General features: G+C 38.5%; 1 protein-coding gene across 3 annotated transcripts in view; it reads left to right on the forward strand.

Annotated features, from left to right (window-relative positions):
* LOC139962597 (inhibitor of Bruton tyrosine kinase-like) overlaps positions 1-18278 on the forward strand; it is a 20797-nt gene continuing 2519 nt past the window's right edge. Inside the window, exons 1-21 of one of the 3 annotated variants that reach the window (XM_071962725.1) lie at positions 1-140; positions 1128-1245; positions 1861-2279; positions 3025-3246; positions 4029-4222; positions 5099-5301; positions 6085-6256; positions 6913-7036; positions 7861-8032; positions 8443-8617; positions 9059-9164; positions 10004-10482; positions 11157-11361; positions 11822-12020; positions 12484-12662; positions 13211-13945; positions 14537-14649; positions 15650-15850; positions 16254-16349; positions 17009-17116; positions 17827-17965. In XM_071962725.1, the coding sequence (XP_071818826.1) occupies positions 1959-2279; positions 3025-3246; positions 4029-4222; positions 5099-5301; positions 6085-6256; positions 6913-7036; positions 7861-8032; positions 8443-8617; positions 9059-9164; positions 10004-10482; positions 11157-11361; positions 11822-12020; positions 12484-12662; positions 13211-13945; positions 14537-14649; positions 15650-15850; positions 16254-16349; positions 17009-17116; positions 17827-17965 (4143 nt within the window). In that variant the 5' untranslated portion in view covers positions 1-140; positions 1128-1245; positions 1861-1958. Of the gene's footprint in view, positions 141-229; positions 485-538; positions 671-1127; positions 1246-1860; positions 2280-3024; positions 3247-4028; positions 4223-5098; positions 5302-6084; positions 6257-6912; positions 7037-7860; positions 8033-8442; positions 8618-9058; positions 9165-10003; positions 10483-11156; positions 11362-11821; positions 12021-12483; positions 12663-13210; positions 13946-14536; positions 14650-15649; positions 15851-16253; positions 16350-17008; positions 17117-17826; positions 17966-18278 lie in introns of those variants that run through there. The other 2 variants (XM_071962724.1, XM_071962726.1) reach the window with 2 other exon arrangements.

Here is an 18278-nt window from a genome sequence, read left to right on the forward strand (position 1 = left end):
TCTGTGTTCATGGTCAACACATCAGCGGTGCCTCTAGCTCTTACATCATTATGCATTATGCAATGTACTTAAAAAATTGCGTAACTGCTGATGCAAATAAATTGGACCCGACAATCCCCAACCCCGCTCCAACCATGAAGGTAAAACAGACCTCCATGCTCCAACCAACGCATGTCATGACATAATACTTTCAAACCTTCTTCACACCTGTATTGAGTACAAAAAGAAAACTTTGCGTACTTATGATAATTTGGTCAAGTTACACTCTCCGCTTTGGGATTCCATTATTCATGATGTGTCGCTTTTGATTTCGTGAAACTGATACACATGCACTTGCATATTGGAACGATTGATCGAGCAAGCGAGAATTGTAGCCTGAAGCACTTTTGCAAGCGAATATTTTAGATTTTACTTCTTTTCGGCCCAAGAGTAGGACAAAAAATTCAGTGGTCGATAACTCGAAGAAAGCGTCATAAAATTTTAGGTTCATTTACCAACTTCGGTATTTTCTAAGCCCTAAAGTTAGCCTAGGCCCTAGTTGAAACTGGCATAACGCAATATGTTAGTTAACTCAGCGGTCCTTCAAGCCAGGCAATATCTCTCTACGTTAGGCCTAGCCAAGGCCTGAAGTTCAAGATAGAATAGTCAGACTTACGCTTTGCCTTAAGAGGTAGTCTAAGAGCTGCAAATGCTAGCTCAATTACTAGAATGATATGGTGTTATATGGTTGGTTTAACTGTTACGACATTGAACTTTGAAAGATGCAAGTTTTGCACTCAAGTTATTTCCCAAACTTTCAAATTAGGCTCTAGCCTGGTCTAATTTAGGCCTATATTTAACTTCTGCAATGTGTTACCTACATTTTCATTTATATTTAGATATTTTCAAGGACATTTGAAGAAACACTGGGCAATTTCTGCAGAGATGAAGCCCTTATAATTGGAGTAGATGTGGTATTAGTTATGGTGCAGTGAGTGGAATGCAGTTGCAATTCACATGGTCTACCTCTATGGAGGTGAAAAGAATACGGTGTCACTTTTTGTAATTATACAATATGACTAATAATGGTTTAGATATAAAAATTCAGAAATATTTAAGTACCTCTTTCTTTACTTTATTTTTTTCAGTTTGCGGCATTGATGTTCTGTTGACAGAATCCACCCACTACTTTCTTTGAGAAGAAACTACAGCTTTGTAAAATGGCAGCAATTGCCTTTTTTGAGCATAAAACTTCCTCTGCCACAGGTACAGTAATTATCCACACTCGGTTGCAGCATCATAAAGATACTGACATTTAGGTTTTAGTTGTCAGACATTGTTCCAAGAATTTTACTTAAATATATGTCTGGTTTTTTATTGGTTTTCTGATAATTCAACATAATTTTTATCTTTACTTTAACTTTACTTTAAAATACTAGTTACTTTTTTTGATTGAAACCTGTACTGGGTGAATGGTCTGTTGTATAGACCCCATAGCACGCTATCATGAAAAATTTTCTTGAGATTATGTAATCGACCTGCCTTGGTCCTAAAATGACCTCTTTTTACCAATGAGTCTGCAATGCCTGCCATATATTTTTTTCATGTATGAGGGTCTTTGAATGAAAACTGTATGGTTAACTACACTGTACATAGACTTGAACATATTAACACACAGTGTGTACACAAAGAGCCTAATGTTGTTGAGAAGCTATGCAGGCTAATTGTAGAGCCTGAGTTCGATTTACGACCGTGGCAGGTCGATAACGTAATCACAAAACTTTCCTATAGCTATGGTGTGCTATAATTGGAGTCAATAAAGCAGATCTTTAGCACATTATCTATGACTTGAGATGGATGTCTTATGATTATTTTCTCTAGAATTCCTTTCACTCGTATTCCTCGGAGACTCTTCTGACTAACTCTGGCACTGGTTCCCTGGAATGGCTATCTAGAAGGGGTGGGGAGGGGTCATCATTATGGCGTTATCTGAGTGCACTAATCAGTGCCACTCCCAGCAACATGCTGATGACGTCATTGCCATGGTAACAAGCAGTGCACCAGAAGAGCAGGTCAAAACATACCTTAAGTTTCACTGTCACCACAGTGGTCAGGTTTGTGATGGATACGGACGAACAGCATTGCACGTAGCTGCATCATGTGGTAGAGCTGGGCTGTTAGAGTGGCTTGTCAAGGAAGAAAAGGCTGACCTACAAAGCAAAGACCAGGAATCCGGTTGGACGTCTCTTCACCGAAGCATCTTTTACGGACAATTGGTCTCCGCTGTTAAACTTATTCAGGTAAGAAGAACTACTGTACCAACCTCAACTGACTTCGAGTAAATTTTGTGAGAAAACCGTTGTCTATTTATGTTAATTATTTATGTATGTTTTATTGTTCCTAGTGTTTAAACTGTCTCATGTGGACATATTTTGTACTCTGAAGTACCTTTTGACTCAGAGACAATCATCCTCGTGCCCCTCCTTGTGCCCATCCTCACTGTCCTCATTTGACACATCTACCCCTCCTCCGTCTCCTCCATTATGTTAATTTACTTTTTTTTTCTGTATGGCATACAGTAGCTACTGTATCTTGTTTTAAATACAAGTAGGGATTTGGTCAGTAAATATGTTTTTCATGGGGGGGGGATCTTGGAAGTTTATCTTGCTGTTGCTATTATTATCACTGTTGTTTTTGTTTTGTTTCTTGAGTGAACCAGGACCAAGTTGTAATTATAAAGAGTTGAAGATCTACTGTAACACCACTTCAATGGACTTTTTCAAGACTTAAAGATTCATTATTGCCCCTTGCAAGGAGTAATTAAAAGCTAAAATTTGTATTTAACAAGTTGTGAAGGTTTTGAATTTTTGACTCGTATAAAATACTATGGTTTATGTACATACGAAAACTGCTATACATCTTTGCACATGCAGTGCAATTTGTCCATTTTACATGCATTTGTGATGGGAAACCAGATAAATAATTCCCTGCTGTAGGTTCTTATAAAACTTTTTCCTCTTGTATTTTATCTCTATGGGACTACAGCTAGGAGCAAGCTTAAAGAGTTGTGACTTTGAGGACCTCACACCTCTAGAGGTTGCAGTCAAGGATAAACCACCTCACATTGATTTCAGTGTTGACAATCCTTGTGATGTGTACACATGGGGTAGCAATTCAAACTTTACCCTCGGACACAGTAATCAACAGAGCCGGCTCAGTCCAGATGTGGTGGATGAATTCCTGAGAGTCAAAGTGCATATTAAACAGGTTTGTGTCCGATTTACTCGAACTAACCACGATGTCTCATCTAGCTTAATTTTACCAGTCAGGTGTGATTAAGTCCTGTTACAAGCACTAGGGATGTTTGTGAGTACCCAAAATCTTGTTGTGCAAGGGGATGGAGGGGGGGGGGAGGGAGATGGAGGGGCACAAGATTGTTTAAACAGCTGACTGTTTGAAATCCATGACAGGTGGTCATTAGACAGGGAGACTTAAGAGTGGGGGGGGGGGTTACAAAAGTCAAGAAGGGGCTCAAAACTTTCAATGGGGTAAAAAAAAATGTTATTTCATATGTCATAGATTCAGTAGAGTTTTTGAGAGCATTACAGCAACCTGGAAGGTATTAATATAACAATTTGCTATCTGGGATGATGTTTAGTAATATTCTGTACTCTGTGATGGCATTTGTAGATTACTGTGTTCGTGCCAAAACATTTGTCAGAAATATTAAATTTAACGTTAAATGTTAAACTGATAGTTTGAAGTTTCTGTGTAAAGTCTAACAAGGTCATTAGTACAATTTCAATGTGACAGAATTGATTATTTCATGTTAGCAGTTGTGCTCAGAAGGGGTTGAAGATATGTTTTTGTTTTCATTCTGCGTATTATAAAACTAAGAGATTAACTTCATACTTTATAAATACCATACTTTTGTAACATAACTTCTTTAATATCACATAATGTAAATCCTTTAATACTGTCATAACTTAAACTCTTTCATACTTTCATGACACATATTATTCATACCATTATAAATCTCTTTCCCAAAGGTTGTCATGAACAAATACCACACGGTGGTCTTGGCAGTGAACGGAAGGGTCTTTACCTGCGGCCACGGACAGGGTGGACGATTGGGTCAGGGTAAGGAGGAGACCAGCTTGCTACCAAAGATGGTGAAGGGACTGAATGGCGTCTGTGTCTTCATCGCTGCTGCCAGAGATCAAACACTATTCCAGATGGAAGAGTAAAGAAAAAAAATATTAATTCCTTTGTACTTCCCTTAGACTCTTGATTTCATTTACCAAATTCCTGGAGATAATTTTGGGGGTTGGGACTTAATATAGATATCCTAGGTAGCTCTTAATTCTATTGATGGTTGAAGTTAACTTTGGTTATTGCTAGATTGTAACGATTTTATATGCTGGCATATAAAGTGACTGTTGAAAAATATTGTAATGAAATTAGGGCTGTGGAAGGGGGGGGGGGGGGGGGTGATGGGGGAAGGAGACATGAATGAGAAGGCAATTTTACCTCTCCCAATTCTCTGGGATATGACATATAAACCGTTTACATTTCATTAAAAGCCACTGTTTCTAAGGAGTTCCTTCCATCCTCCTCTTCATCTACTGTCATTCCTCCTCCTCCCTATGTCCCTTCAAACTTGAGTTGCTCTATCAATCAGCTAACTCAGTTAAACATTTTACAACTAGAAATCACACCACCTCTATATTGTGTGGTTTGAAATATATTTCTGCTATACTACGTGACTTTCATTAAATTTGTTTCAGTTAAAGTTAAGCTAATATCCTCTCCTGAAATCAATATGTTTTAACAGTTTTAATGGCAATGTTTTTCAAAAATTTGCATTTCATATGTTTGTCATGCTGTTTGCTATACAATAAGATGCCATCTAGGTGTTTCAAGATGTAACTTGCTCCTGAGTTTTGAGTTTTGAGACAAATATTCCGATTTTTGCAACCAAAGTACAAAAGACTTCAAGTTTTTACAGACAAATCTCTTTAAAATATAAAAATCTTTAAATCTGAAATGGGCCTTGTAACCTCTTTTTCACACCTTTCTAAAAGATTAAAAACGGGGAATTTTTATTTCCATCTTTCAGCGGAAGCATCTATGGCTGTGGACAGAATAAGTTTGGCCAGTTGGGAATTTCACCAAAGGAAGACAAGTACCTGAAGCCAAGACAAATACTCGGAAAGGGGTTTGCGAACAAGGACAATGTGTGTATGGTAGCTGCCAAGTTCCATAGTGTTTTCTTCTCTTCACAGGAGGTCTTTACGTGTGGACTGAATGCTGGTCAGATCGGTAAAGAACATTCTTCTCTTAATTGAATATTTTCTCACCCCTCAAAAAGGGGTGGGGCATCTTGTTTTTATTGACTTAACTGATCTCTGTTGCTTTAAAGTGATAATCAATGGCAAACAGTGTTAAACTGGTGCCGAGTTCGTGTCACTCCAAGATCAATGTATGTCGTCCAGTTACAGAGTCGTTGACAATTGACAATTCATAATCATGGACGTTAAATATGAATCTAAGAGACTGACTTCGGTCAACTTGCGGCTTTGATAAGCCAATGATGGCTTCTTCGCGAGTTCCTGCTTGCAGGAGGATCTAAACTACATATATAGATAAACTGTCATATTGAAGAGAAATTTTTTCCACAATGCTAGTTGAAAGCCCCCATCTCAATATGTTGTCATTAACTCAGCATATGGTTGATTGAAGGTAACCCTTTCTGTCTAACTTAACTTTCAACTACTCCAGAAAGTTGGATCATAGTAGTTGGTCTGTGATGTCATCTGAGCAAATAAAGATATTTCAGATGAAGTGCCCTGATGACATCATTCATTCTACTGTTGCCAGATGCAATCACAAAATATCAAGAAATTGGAAAAATTCATATCTTTGGGATACAACACGTGGTTAACCCCACAGATGGAGAAAAGTGTCAGCAAAGTTGTCTTTAATATTAGTTAAAGGAAGTGTCCTGTGGACAGGATGAAAGGTCTGTTTCTCTAACTCTCTTCTCATCACACGGTTCATCATGGATACTTCTTCTTAAGTATTTAATTCTTTTTTCCTCTTCAGGCCATGCAAAGTGCAACCAATTCATCTCAGTGCCAAAGCTAGTGACGACCCTGAACCATAAGAATATGGAGATTTGTCACATAGCAGCCAGTGATGGAGTGACAGCTTGCAGCACCAGCAATGGTGACATCTATCTGCTGCAAAATTTTGTCTGCAGGAAAATTGTGAATAAGTAAGTTTAGAACAGGGTTGAAATAATCCTTTATCGCCGCTTGGAGCCATCTAAACTCCATAAAGTAGTGAGATATAGCGCCACAGGAGGGTAATGGGATACCAAGCAACATTGTTCTTATATAGTATTAAGTAATTATTTAGAAACGTGAAAAGTGGTTGAAAATTCATGCAAAGGTTTGATTATAAGACATCTTTGGATGACCTCTGATTTTAAAAAGACTACAAAGACAATTTTCTTTCAGTGTTCGTTGGATCAATTTGATGATTTGATCATTGGCAAATGGTGGAATCAGTTCGTAGGAAACGAATCTCTAAAGTGTAGAAAGAGGCAAGGATCCTCAAAATTTGAATGAGGGTCTGTTTGCCCACCTTCTAAAGTGTGCCTTGAACCTTCGGCAAACAACGTTGTATTTGTTATGTTTGTAATAGCATGGAGGTAAAAACAGACCTCGATGGTAATAGCGACAGAAGTTTGGATCTTGCAAGTTTGATTGGCTTCATCTCTCAATAGGTGTGGCTTGGTGTAGGAAGTTGGACCCTCCTTAGGTGTACCCCTGGTCCCCAGGGATGTGTCTTCATTCTTTAAATACATATCTATCTCTTTGTCTTTCATTTCATTCCATTTAAATTGCTATGATGTGGTTGACTTCACAGACAACTCAACATTGCTAAGATAGTGATCTGTGGCGGTACACTGGACACAGGTCTAGAGGAGATTGAGGTACAAGGGAAGTCTAAAGCTCCAGTTGTCATGGTGATACTACATAAAAGTGGCAAGGTTTGTTAAGTCGACTTAATGTTCTTTTGTTTTTGTTCTGTTGTCATTGTAGTATATTTCTCACTGCTGATAAGTGTGACCTGACCTGATTAAAATAACATGCCATGCTATGGTTATGTAAGTTGTTAATACCAAAGTTATAGTGTTTTGCTACAGTTGTGTTATTAGCTCAAACCAGCTATGCTAGGGATGACAGTTTGTCAGAGTGACTATCTTGCATAGAAGTTTGGAATGCGATTCCGGATAAGTTATCTCCTTAACATGAAACGCTAGAAATGGTTCAAAGTTAGGATCTGGATGATCCGGGATCTAGATAATCCAGGCTTTATTGTAGGTGTTTGTTTTTTGCTCTTTGTTAGCTTGAAGCTTCAATATCCTTGTATGATATTGGAGGCAAAGAAGTTGAAAGAGGATTTGTAAGAAATATAACATTAATCAGAAAGGTTACCTTAAATAACTTTGAGCATATATTGAGGTATAGCATTCCTGCTATAAACCATGTTGACTAACCTCTATCTTGTGTGAGCTTTAAATTCTTTCAAATAGTGATAACTTTTGAAAATACAGGGATTTTTTTCTTGTTTGATATAACTATATATTTGAATAAAAATTAATAGGTTTATGAAAAGGGAAGACTTTACACATAACTAGGTGACATGAATATTGGCATTGTATTTCTCCCTTTTTTTTACAAAATTTATTTTTATCAAATTTTTATTTTACCGAATTTTTTTTTACCAAATTTATTTTTTATCGAATTTTTTGAGAAAAGACAGAAAGTAATAGAGAGCTTACAATGACATTTTGTCCATCGCTTCATCCAGGTTCTAAGCTGGCAGTCATCTGACGAGACACTCAGAAGATGCGTCATTAATCGTAAGAGACAGATCTTCTTCACGGATGTAACCCTGAGCAAACAAGGACTGTTGTTAGCTACCACAGAGGGAGAGGCATTTAAGGGTCACTTCACCCAGAAGAAAACAGCACCAGTATTTGGTATGGAACTTGCATTTTTATATATTAGTTTTATTCTAGTTGTAAATTAAGGGTGTACTGATATGTGATAAAGCATGGATGAGAGGAGGTTAGAAAAATAGGGGAGGGAGGGGGGGGGGGGAGTAGTAGTGACAGAAAATAGCTCTTCAACTCCTGGACGGTACTAAAAGTACTGTGTTGAAGGTTAATGTCTTTTTTCTTGATGTATCAAGATTTCATTGTATTTAATTGCCAATATATTCAATATTATTCTCTCCTATTTTAAGTAATGATTTATTCATACACAGTATGCTGACTAGTTTAGTTAATGAGATGCTAATTGCATTTGTAAATTTCTTATCCGAGAAACCTTTCCGACACGTCCGTTACATCTCTCGGATTCTTCTCTCGTTTCCTCTTACCACACACAGTATCGGGAACATCCAGACAGGGCTTCATCCAGATAGGAGGTGTGGAGCAGTTAGATAAGGAGAAACGTGAACTGATCAACATACAGCACGTTCCTTGTCTTCACAGAGTAGCTAAGGTCACCTGCGACCCTCAGGGACACAACTTTGCTGTTTTACAGAACGATCCCAGAATGGGGTGAGTATCATTTGAGACCCCGATTGGTGCAACCTTAGTGGTGCAGCCAGGGGGCTGTTTGGAAAGTCGTATAAACGAGAAATTAATTTACGAAACAATGTATATATTTCAAAATGGACACTTCCTCTTCCCGACATCTCCAAAACCCAGGCATGAGCTTTTTCCACGAATTCGCGGAATATCCGTGATTACTTTTCTACCTCGGGGACAAAAACTATTATCCTAACACACTGTAGCATACGCAAACTGGAGCCTATACTGCAATTTTTGCAAAGTTCTGTGATTTTTTATTTTACCCCAGGCTCATCCCTGAAAACCCCTCCTGTTCTCTGCACACCCCCCAAATATTTTTTATTTTTTTGGGTGTTATTGTGACTTATAGATATGATACTCCAAAGTATTTAAAGTTGATTTTGTTTATGATTTTGTTTCTTCACCCAGTCTAACTGAGATTCCAGAGGTAGGACCTTGCAAAATGGAGACCAACTTGAAGATATTACTCTCTGAAGTATCGTGCGCTGACAGTATTCACGACATTGAAATAAAAGTGAGCATTACTCTCTGTCTAATTACAAATGTTTTTTTAGTTTGTTTGCTGTCGGTAGGTCATTTCATGGGTTTGCATAGTCAACTTCATGGTTTATATTAACTTAAGTGACTTAAGTATGCATAAGTTGCATCCACAGTTTCAAAAAACAAACATATTCTATTTTGCTCAACGGCTGAAATCTTATAAAAGAAGTGAACGTCGAATGAGATAATACAGGAGAAAGTTAATGGTCAAGATACAGCCCTTCTACAGCAAGTTTAATAAGTTTGTTCTTATATAAGTTAATGAATAACAGGAAAACGGACAGGATAATTTTTGACAAATGAAAAGAGCAAAGAAATTTATGGCTAGAACAGGATTTGAACCAGTGGCCTCTTGTAAACTAGAGGTCACTGATTCAAATCCCGATCTTTAGCCATTAATTTTGTTGTTTCTTTTCTAATTTTTTTCCCGCTCTCAGCAAGAATGTTGAAATGTCTGACTGGCTAGAACATTGAATATCTTTAATAATGGGGAATTCTATTCTATTTCGAAGACGAGAGAAATTTCAAGTTTTGGCTAGAACCAGGTTTTTTAATTAGCAACCTAGATCAGAATCTTGTGTTCCTGAAGTTAACTGGTTCAAATCTTGTTTTAGCCCAAATTTTTGTTGCCCCGGCAGATTTATGTATAACTCCCAAACTGTCCCTTTCTCATCGTTAATTTACTGATATTATGCTTTCACCAAGTTGCACCGTCTACGATAGATGTTTCATATACCGTGGACTCGATCTGCATCTTCTCGCAAAAACATTTATGAAACAGTTCACGTTAATATTACTTTTTCCTCTCGACAGGTTGGTCTACAAGTATATCCAGCTCATAAATTCATCTTAGCTAGCAGGAGTGACTACTTCAAGAGGCAACTGATGGGTGGTGACTCACAGTCAACCGAGGAGGATGTGCTGACTTTAGAAGAAGAAGTTCATCTCAACAGGAATGTTACCACCATGGATATGACTACCGCCGTGAATTCCGATACCCTGAAGAGGATCCTGTCGTATCTGTACACCAACAGCTGCGACGTCTTCGACTGGAACTTTGTCGAGAACGTCTTGAACAGCGAGAGAGTCAAGTTTGGCACGAGACAGCCGACCATCAAAGAGAACCAGACTCCAAAGAGTAGTAAAGGAGGCAAGAAAAAGAAGAAGGATAAAAATACTAAAGAGAAGAACGCGACGGAGACTTTGGATCCCGATCAGCAAGCGGTGACGTTAGTCGTAAGACAGATCAAAGACGCTGCCAAGATGTTTGGAATCACTTCATTGTTTCAGAGGTGAGTTGTGTAAAGTCATTTGAATGTTTTACTTAATAATGTTTCGAATCTCTCTTCAGAATCTGTTTGTGAATGAATGATAAGAGAGAGAGTGGGGGGGGGGGGAAAGATAGAGATTGTGATTCCTCCAAACCATTCTTTGAATAGTTTACTCAGTATAAAGTCTCAACAGCCTACGTTTTCAGGGAAATACAAACAGGAGATTGTGGCACCTTTGAACCATTCTTTACACGGTATCTAAAGTCTCCACAGATTAAATGAATTTATATATAAAGTGAAATATGATGCCGTTATTCTATTTCTTATCAACTAAGATCACTCTTCACCGTTCAGAAGGGAATTCCTGTTTATCTTCTTACGGTGGATTGGGTCTTCGTATTCTGCAGTTAAGAAGCCTACATGCCAGGACAGTCAAACGTCTGTCAAATGTGGCTTTGTGTAAAAGGATTTTTTGGCATAGTCTTACATCAGTTAAACAGCAAAATTGTTGGCAGGGGATGTATTGCTTTGAGGGGGGGGAGGGTGTCAGAAGAGCATGGTCACCATGGTTACAAACTTGTTCTCTTCACTAGATTTTCATATACCCTGTCTGCTGATGTGTATCTAGACCTGATTTACAATTTTTTTATAAATGTCAATTTTGCATGAAATTAGTATAATTTATTACATCACAGGTTGGAACTCGTTAAGATGAGGGATTCAAGACTGGATAACTTCCGTCCCGACACCGGCAAGTTATCATTCGACAGATTCGAGTTTGCAGAGTTGAGTGATGTCATCTTGGAATCAAACGACGAAGTCCTCCATCACTGTCACCGCTGCATCTTAGTGTCCAGGGTGGAGTATTTTAACAGTATGCTGGCTTCCAGCTGGTTGGAAGTAAGATATTATAAAATAGCTCGCTTTATTTTTTATTTTTCAGCCTGGTAAATTTTTTCACCGTCCAGTTTTTTGTGTGTAAAAGTAAGTTGGCCTGACGTTTCAATCCTAGCAGGATCTTCTTCAAAGGCTAAATGACAAGTAACAGTGACAGAAGGGACAAAAACACACACAGAATACAGACAGGTTAATGAGCATGGTGAACACAAAGAGATAGATGTAAGGGGTTTAGTAGACAAGGGATGGAGAGAAGAAAGAAAGAAACCAACAGGGGAAGAGGAGAGGTAGGAGATAAACAGTGGAGGGACGAAGAGAGGATTAAGGGAAGGAGGTAGGGAATAAACTAAATAAATTAAAACTGAATAGGAAATACTCTGTAGAGTTTTGTAGGTTTTTGTTTTTCAGTACATTGTCTGGTATCCTTCGTTGATTTTGTTCTTTCGTGCTGCTTCCCTTCCAGTCCTCCAGCACAGCGCCCCTACAGCTTCCTATTCCTAGCTCCGTTATGAGTATTTTACTGGACTTTGTCTACACCTCCACCACTCCAACCCTGGATGGTTGCACCGATATGGAACTGGTCTGCAATGTCCTCGTCACGGCAGATCAACTCCTCCTACCGAGGCTGAAGGAGATGACCGAGACGGTCTTAGTTGATATGAGTAAGTTTGCCGTCAAATTCTTGCAGGACATCACTGTAACCGTACGATCTTGACGTGCCCTTGTTTTCATCGTTGCCACTGCATGAAGTGTAAACAGGATGGGTCTCTAACAGAGGGCGCCATCATGTCGGTGTTATCTAGGTCTGAACAACTTGAAAAACCGGTCTCTTCGACTGCAACTCGTAACAATGAAACATATTTTTGAAGTTTCAAGTCAAGATATCTGTTTTAAGCAGCTTAACTTTTATTTTCTAGAGCATGTTAACTGCCCCGAGTGGGACCATGAACTAGTCAATCACCCAGCGTATATGTCTGCAAGTTCATCAGCTTGTGAAAGCTTTCACATGATCTTGTTACTTCAGTTCAGAGGTACCCCCTCTGTTAAGATGCGGGAGATCCCCATCCATAACCTTACATCATATCTGTGGTCACATGTTTCTCTGTTTTTCTCTCATTTGATCAGTTTCTTTAAGGAATGTCTCTCAACTATTGGAGTTTGCTACTATTTACCAAGCGCCTCAATTGAAGTCCTCTTGCCAGCAGTTTATCGGGTTGAATATTGTTTACTTACTGGAGAGCCAATCATTGGACAGTTTATCTGATGATGTCATGGTTGAACTTACTAAAGCATACCGGGAGATGGTAAGTAGCTTGTGGTTTACATCGTAAGCTAGCCGCACACCTTGGACTGAAGAAGACTGATAGAGATGGAACTGATCTTGACTGTTGTGATGTTTCCAATCTCTGGAAAGGCACACAGTCTGACAACCTCATACTGTACACCATACTGTGTTAGAAAAAACTAAATAAATATTATTCCATTTCATGGATTCAGTGTGACCTTGTTCATCTACTGTTTGAAATGAATGGATCAACAGATAGAAAGAGAGCAACACAGTAGGTTTTTTGGTCTCACACTAAAAGTAGTTTTTAAATATTTGTTGTAAATAAGCATTCTTGTCCACATCTGTTCATTCAGTCAATTTTCCAAAAAGCAGGATCTGTCCCATCTGTTTATTTGTTTTGTTCTCTGTTTTTGTCCTACACACAAGTCAGCCTCTGATGAAAACCCTCGCTCTAAGATCAAGAATTCAGTCCATCCGTCAAACTATCATACATATTCCTACACAGGCTTTTTCCAGTAGATAGTGGCTAACTTTGTTTTTCTTTCTTCAACAAACGTTTGTCAGATTCCAGGGTTAAGTAGGAGAATCATCACTCCTTATTCTAGCGCTCCAAGCTCAATCGATGTCTTACTTTTGATGGAGGAAGTCTCGGAGATTGATGAAGTCATTAGCAGGGCTAAATCTAGGAGGAAAGAGAGGCGGAGGAGTTCGGAGAGATTCAGTCAGAGTAGCGAATCTGAAGTCATTCACTTGTCTGAATCCATCGACGAAGATAAAGTGAGCAAAACGCAGACTGCCTCATCTGCAGAAATGAGAAAAGTGATTTCCACGGCGAAGGCGAGGAGGAAGGAGAGACGCAGAAGCTCCGAGAAGAAGAACAGTGAGAGGCACAGCTTCGTCGAAGAGGGTGTCAAAGGACCCCCGATAAGTCCAAGTGGGGAACAGGGAAGTAACGATGGAATTGAGAGTGGAGGTCAAAATGGAAGTGACAAGGGAGTGACATTGGCCGTGATGTTTGAGGGGAATCAGGAGAAGTGGATGAAAGTTGGTAAAACTGGCGGTAAGAGGAGAAAAGAGGAGATTATTATGAAGGATGAACCTTCTGTGAGAGGCGATACTAAACCCCAGGTTTTACAGGCGATAAATATGAAGGATGGACCTTCTGTAAGAGGTGATGCTAAACCCCAGGTTTTAAACAATGGACCAGCGCGCAAGGCAGATTTAAATTACATTCCAGAAGAACAGAAATGTGAACAGAAAAATCTCACCAATAAATCATCAGATGTTTCGACTGAAAAGGTTAGAGCACCGTGTTAAGTTGATAGGTGTTTAGTTTGTATGTCAATATATAGATATTAGTGGAATAGTAATGTGGCATTGCTTGCTTTTATGGCACATTACTGTAAGCTTTGCTGTTAGTGCAGTGTATGTGTAATGTCACATTAATGTAGCATCTTTGTAAGAGTAGTATATATATATATATATATATATATATATATGTATATAGAGATATATATATATATATATATATATATATATGTAGTATGATGTATGTAATTAGTATGATGTATGTAATGACATATAGCTATAGCATTTCAATAGGTTGAGTATATATACATATTTAAATATATATGTATGTATGTATGTATGTATGTATAGGTGGCATTACTGAATATTATCAACAAATTTAATTACAGATAGTTCCAATAACCATTTGTACCTCGCATGTGTAACAATAGTATGTGCTGTGCTACAAGAGATCTTGCATTCATGATACACATAACAACCCAGAGATTAATATGCATACTAGGATAGGCCAAGGGACATCCATTCTCTGGTTCGTTCATCCATTTTTTAAAACTACTGTTTATTTTCAATATTTCTGTACAGCCTCCTGGAGATGGTCACTGGCTGAAGAAAGGTCAGACTGTCAGTGGTGTCCATCCAGCAGCGGTCACGCCAGTGAAGACCCCTCTCCATGTTTCTGTTCATCCGTGGAACAGGTTTGTGTTTACATTCTTTCTTGACTGTTTCAGTAAGTCGTCTCTGCAGTGATTTGTCATATGTTAATTTTCTTTCGGTATTGTCATAAGTGAAGCTGAATGTGGATTCAATGGCTGACAACACTCACATAGCAGACATACCGGGTCTACCATTAAGCTTATTTCATTCTTATGGACTAACAGGAGTGATGTACAGTGATTAGTAGTTCAAATTGACACGCCAGATACATGACTGGAAGCACCAATGAGCGAATAGATCCATAAAGGTCACACAGGTCGTGGAATTACCTTATCCTGTCTGCTTCAAAATTTGATGAGCAAATATTGTTGCTTGATTTAATTTTTCTTTCTGTTAGTGTACCGTAAATATGTGTAAGTGTCAGCTTGTGTGTATGTACATTTGTCTGTGTGCATCAGTGATTAACTGTTTGTGTATAAATGCTTCAAAACTCTATGAATTTAGTTTGTATTGTATATCAGCATGTGTTTGCCCATTGTGTCATTTGTGTGTCTGTTTTTCATTTGTTTTTGTAATGAAGTTGATGGGCCTCTTTGTATTTAGTGCTTATTGACTACACCATTGCTGCAGCAATTATAAAGAACTGTGCACTAGATAAAAAAATACAAAAAAGGGGGAACACAAATGTATGAATAGGGCCAAGAGTGCCCAAAGGTTGTGAAGTTAGTACAAACAAGACGCTTCAAAATGATAAACAAATCTTGTTCATAAATGTCATTCTTCTTTCTATTTGTGTACTGTATGTATGTATTTTGATATGTACACATCAATGATAACTGTTTATGCATAAATATTTCAAAACTCTATCAAGTTAGTTTTTCATTGTAGTTCTGCACGTCTATGCCTATAGTTTCATTTCTGTGTGTTTGTGTGTGTATTGCTCTTAATTGTGTAACGAATCTGACATGCCACTTTGTTTCATAGTAACATAATCAACAATGGCTATTGTCCTGTTATCGACAATGATTATTATTCTTCCAGCCCACCTGCAGGTTCCGTAAAGGGCTCTGGTCTGAAGGAGATCATGGCAGCAGAGATAGCCTCCATGTCCTCGGATTCCTCGGGAGGGGGGCACAAGAAATGGTCCTCTGGCTCTGGGAAGAAGTCAAAAACCCAGAGAAGACTAGACAGCCAGATCAAGCCAGAACCTGTAGAACCAGCTAAGCCAGCTTGGGGTGGATGGTGAGTAAAGAATACAGTTTGCTATAAAAACAAGTAAGGTGTTATTTGTATGTATGTATTTTAGATCCTCTTGCAAGCAGGAACTCGCGAAGAAGCCTCATTGGCTTATCAAAGCCGCAAGCTGACCGAAGTCAGTTTCTTACATTCATATTTAACGTCCATGATTATGAATTGTTAATTGTCAAAAACTCTGTAAACTGGACGACATACATTAATCTGGGAGTAACTCGAACCGGGGACCTTATGATGACCTTATATTTTACTTAACAGGGCCAAACTATGTGTCAAATATCCACAATATTGGTTCAATTATGACTTAAAGAGCAAAGCTATTTATTGTTTACAAAAGAGTTTCTTTCATATGTTTTATTGGTAAATTTGTAATTTCTTTTGTTTTAAATAGGGGCAAGCCTGCTTCACCACCTAGTCGCTGCCCAGAGGAGGTCCCTACATGGGACATCGAGAGACAAGAAACACTGCCAACCGCTAGAATGATCAGGTTCGCTTCTCTCCTTAATTTAAAGGCCTTGAAGACTCGCCCGAAACCATGTGCCTCACTCTGAAAAAGTTAACTTTCCGTTGCTTGCAAGTGAAGTTTTTTTCTTGTCGCTACAAAATGCAGACAGTAATGAAACGGGATACCTTATTATCTTTTATCTAGACCTGAGATGTCCACGCTGCTATGTACACTGTGTTGTGGGTATTGACCATAGCTGTATGTATTGACTGTACACTAGTGTCTAATTACCGACGGTAGCAAGCTGTGTGTGTATTTTTCTGCGATCGATGGTGGTGTCTAACACTTCTTTTACACCTCATTCAAAACTAGGTCAGATTACCGGCATGAGACGTTTCTTTGTGCGCGAGTCTTCACACCCTTTAACATTTCAGCTTTCATAAGCAATGCCAAACATTATTCCTGGCAATACAAAGTACAAAAGATAAAACAATAAAGCTATTTGGTCCTTAAGTGTTTCTTTTGCTGTGTATTTGTTTTTATCATTTTTATTATCAGTGATAATTTTTGTATAAGTATAATAACATCTTATATGATTCCTAAAATGATTTTCAAACCTGTATTCCTAGAAGCAATTCCTAAACTGTAAGCAATTTCTGTATTGTGTTGATAGACGTAGATTTATTATCTTAATTTTGCAGTTTTGGAGACATGTTTGAAGTACCCAGGAACAACAACGTGCCAACAAAAACACAGAACACAACGACCTCTGCCAGCCCTGTGTCACCACAAAGTCCAAATCAATTTAGGTAAAGAGTGTTAAGTAACAAATATTCTATTTTCTTTGTTCCTCGCTTACCTGTCTCCTCACAAACCATAGCACCCGTTCTACCATCTCTATAATGTCAGTAGAACCTTTCCCATGGAATGCTCTTGTTTAAAGATCTTTATTTCTGTCATAAAAGTGAGAGCATTGTGGTCAAGTGGTCAAGGCAGTGGACTTGGGATCTAAGGCTTGCAGGTTCGGGACCTGTCCAGATCATTACGTTGTGTCCTTGGGCAAGGCACTTTATCTGCATTGCCTCTCTTCACCCAGGTGTTTAAATGGAGGACCTGTGAGATAGACTGTCAGTTTGGGTGCTGTTTAACTAATGCCATGTGGAGGGATTGTCTCTATGTTTGACAGGTTATCATTGACCAGGGTGATATTGTGATGAGCCTTGAGCATCGTTATCCGTGGATATGTCTGTGCGTTATAAATCTAATTATTAATTAATTAATTAATTTATTGATATCCACCCTGATTGTCTATATTATCTATTGCATCAACATTGGTTTCATATTTGCACATCATCACCACAATGTACCTTTACTTCCATTCTTGCTTCCCTAATTGCACTTAAAAAAGTCTACGTTATGGTTCATTATGAACAAAAGGTAACCATCATCTACTTGTTTCTAAGTATGATTCATGTCTCCAATGTGCATCATGTTATTCTGGTTTGATTCCTTCTTTCAGTGTCTGGGGGCTTCCAGATTCCTCTCAGAGAAAGTCCGAACCGGCTTCCCCTCTCTCCTTCACACAAATCCTGAAAGCTGAGGAACAAGCCGAGAAAAATCTAGACAAAGCTCTGAATAAATCTCTTCATTCTATCCAGGTAGGTTGTTCTGATGAAAAAGATGGTTTTAAGGATGGAAGGGAGAGGAGGGGGGGGGGGGAAGGTGTCAGGGATAAATTGATAGATGGCAATATTGATTAAGATTAAGAGTGGAATAAGACCTTTATGTTGTCAGTAATTAGGATCATGACACTGTCATGTGAACATTGATGTTTGTAGTAATTTAATGCATCATCATTAGAATTACAACACATAGCCCTATCATGTTCCCTCCCCATGGGGGGAGGGGGGAGAAACTTAAACTCATACCTCTTACCTTAGGCTGCAACATATCGTTGTCCATTCTTCAGAT

This window comes from Apostichopus japonicus, chromosome 21 (genome assembly GCF_037975245.1).
Source record: "Apostichopus japonicus isolate 1M-3 chromosome 21, ASM3797524v1, whole genome shotgun sequence".
In the NCBI taxonomy this organism is placed as follows: domain Eukaryota; kingdom Metazoa; phylum Echinodermata; class Holothuroidea; order Aspidochirotida; family Stichopodidae; genus Apostichopus; species Apostichopus japonicus.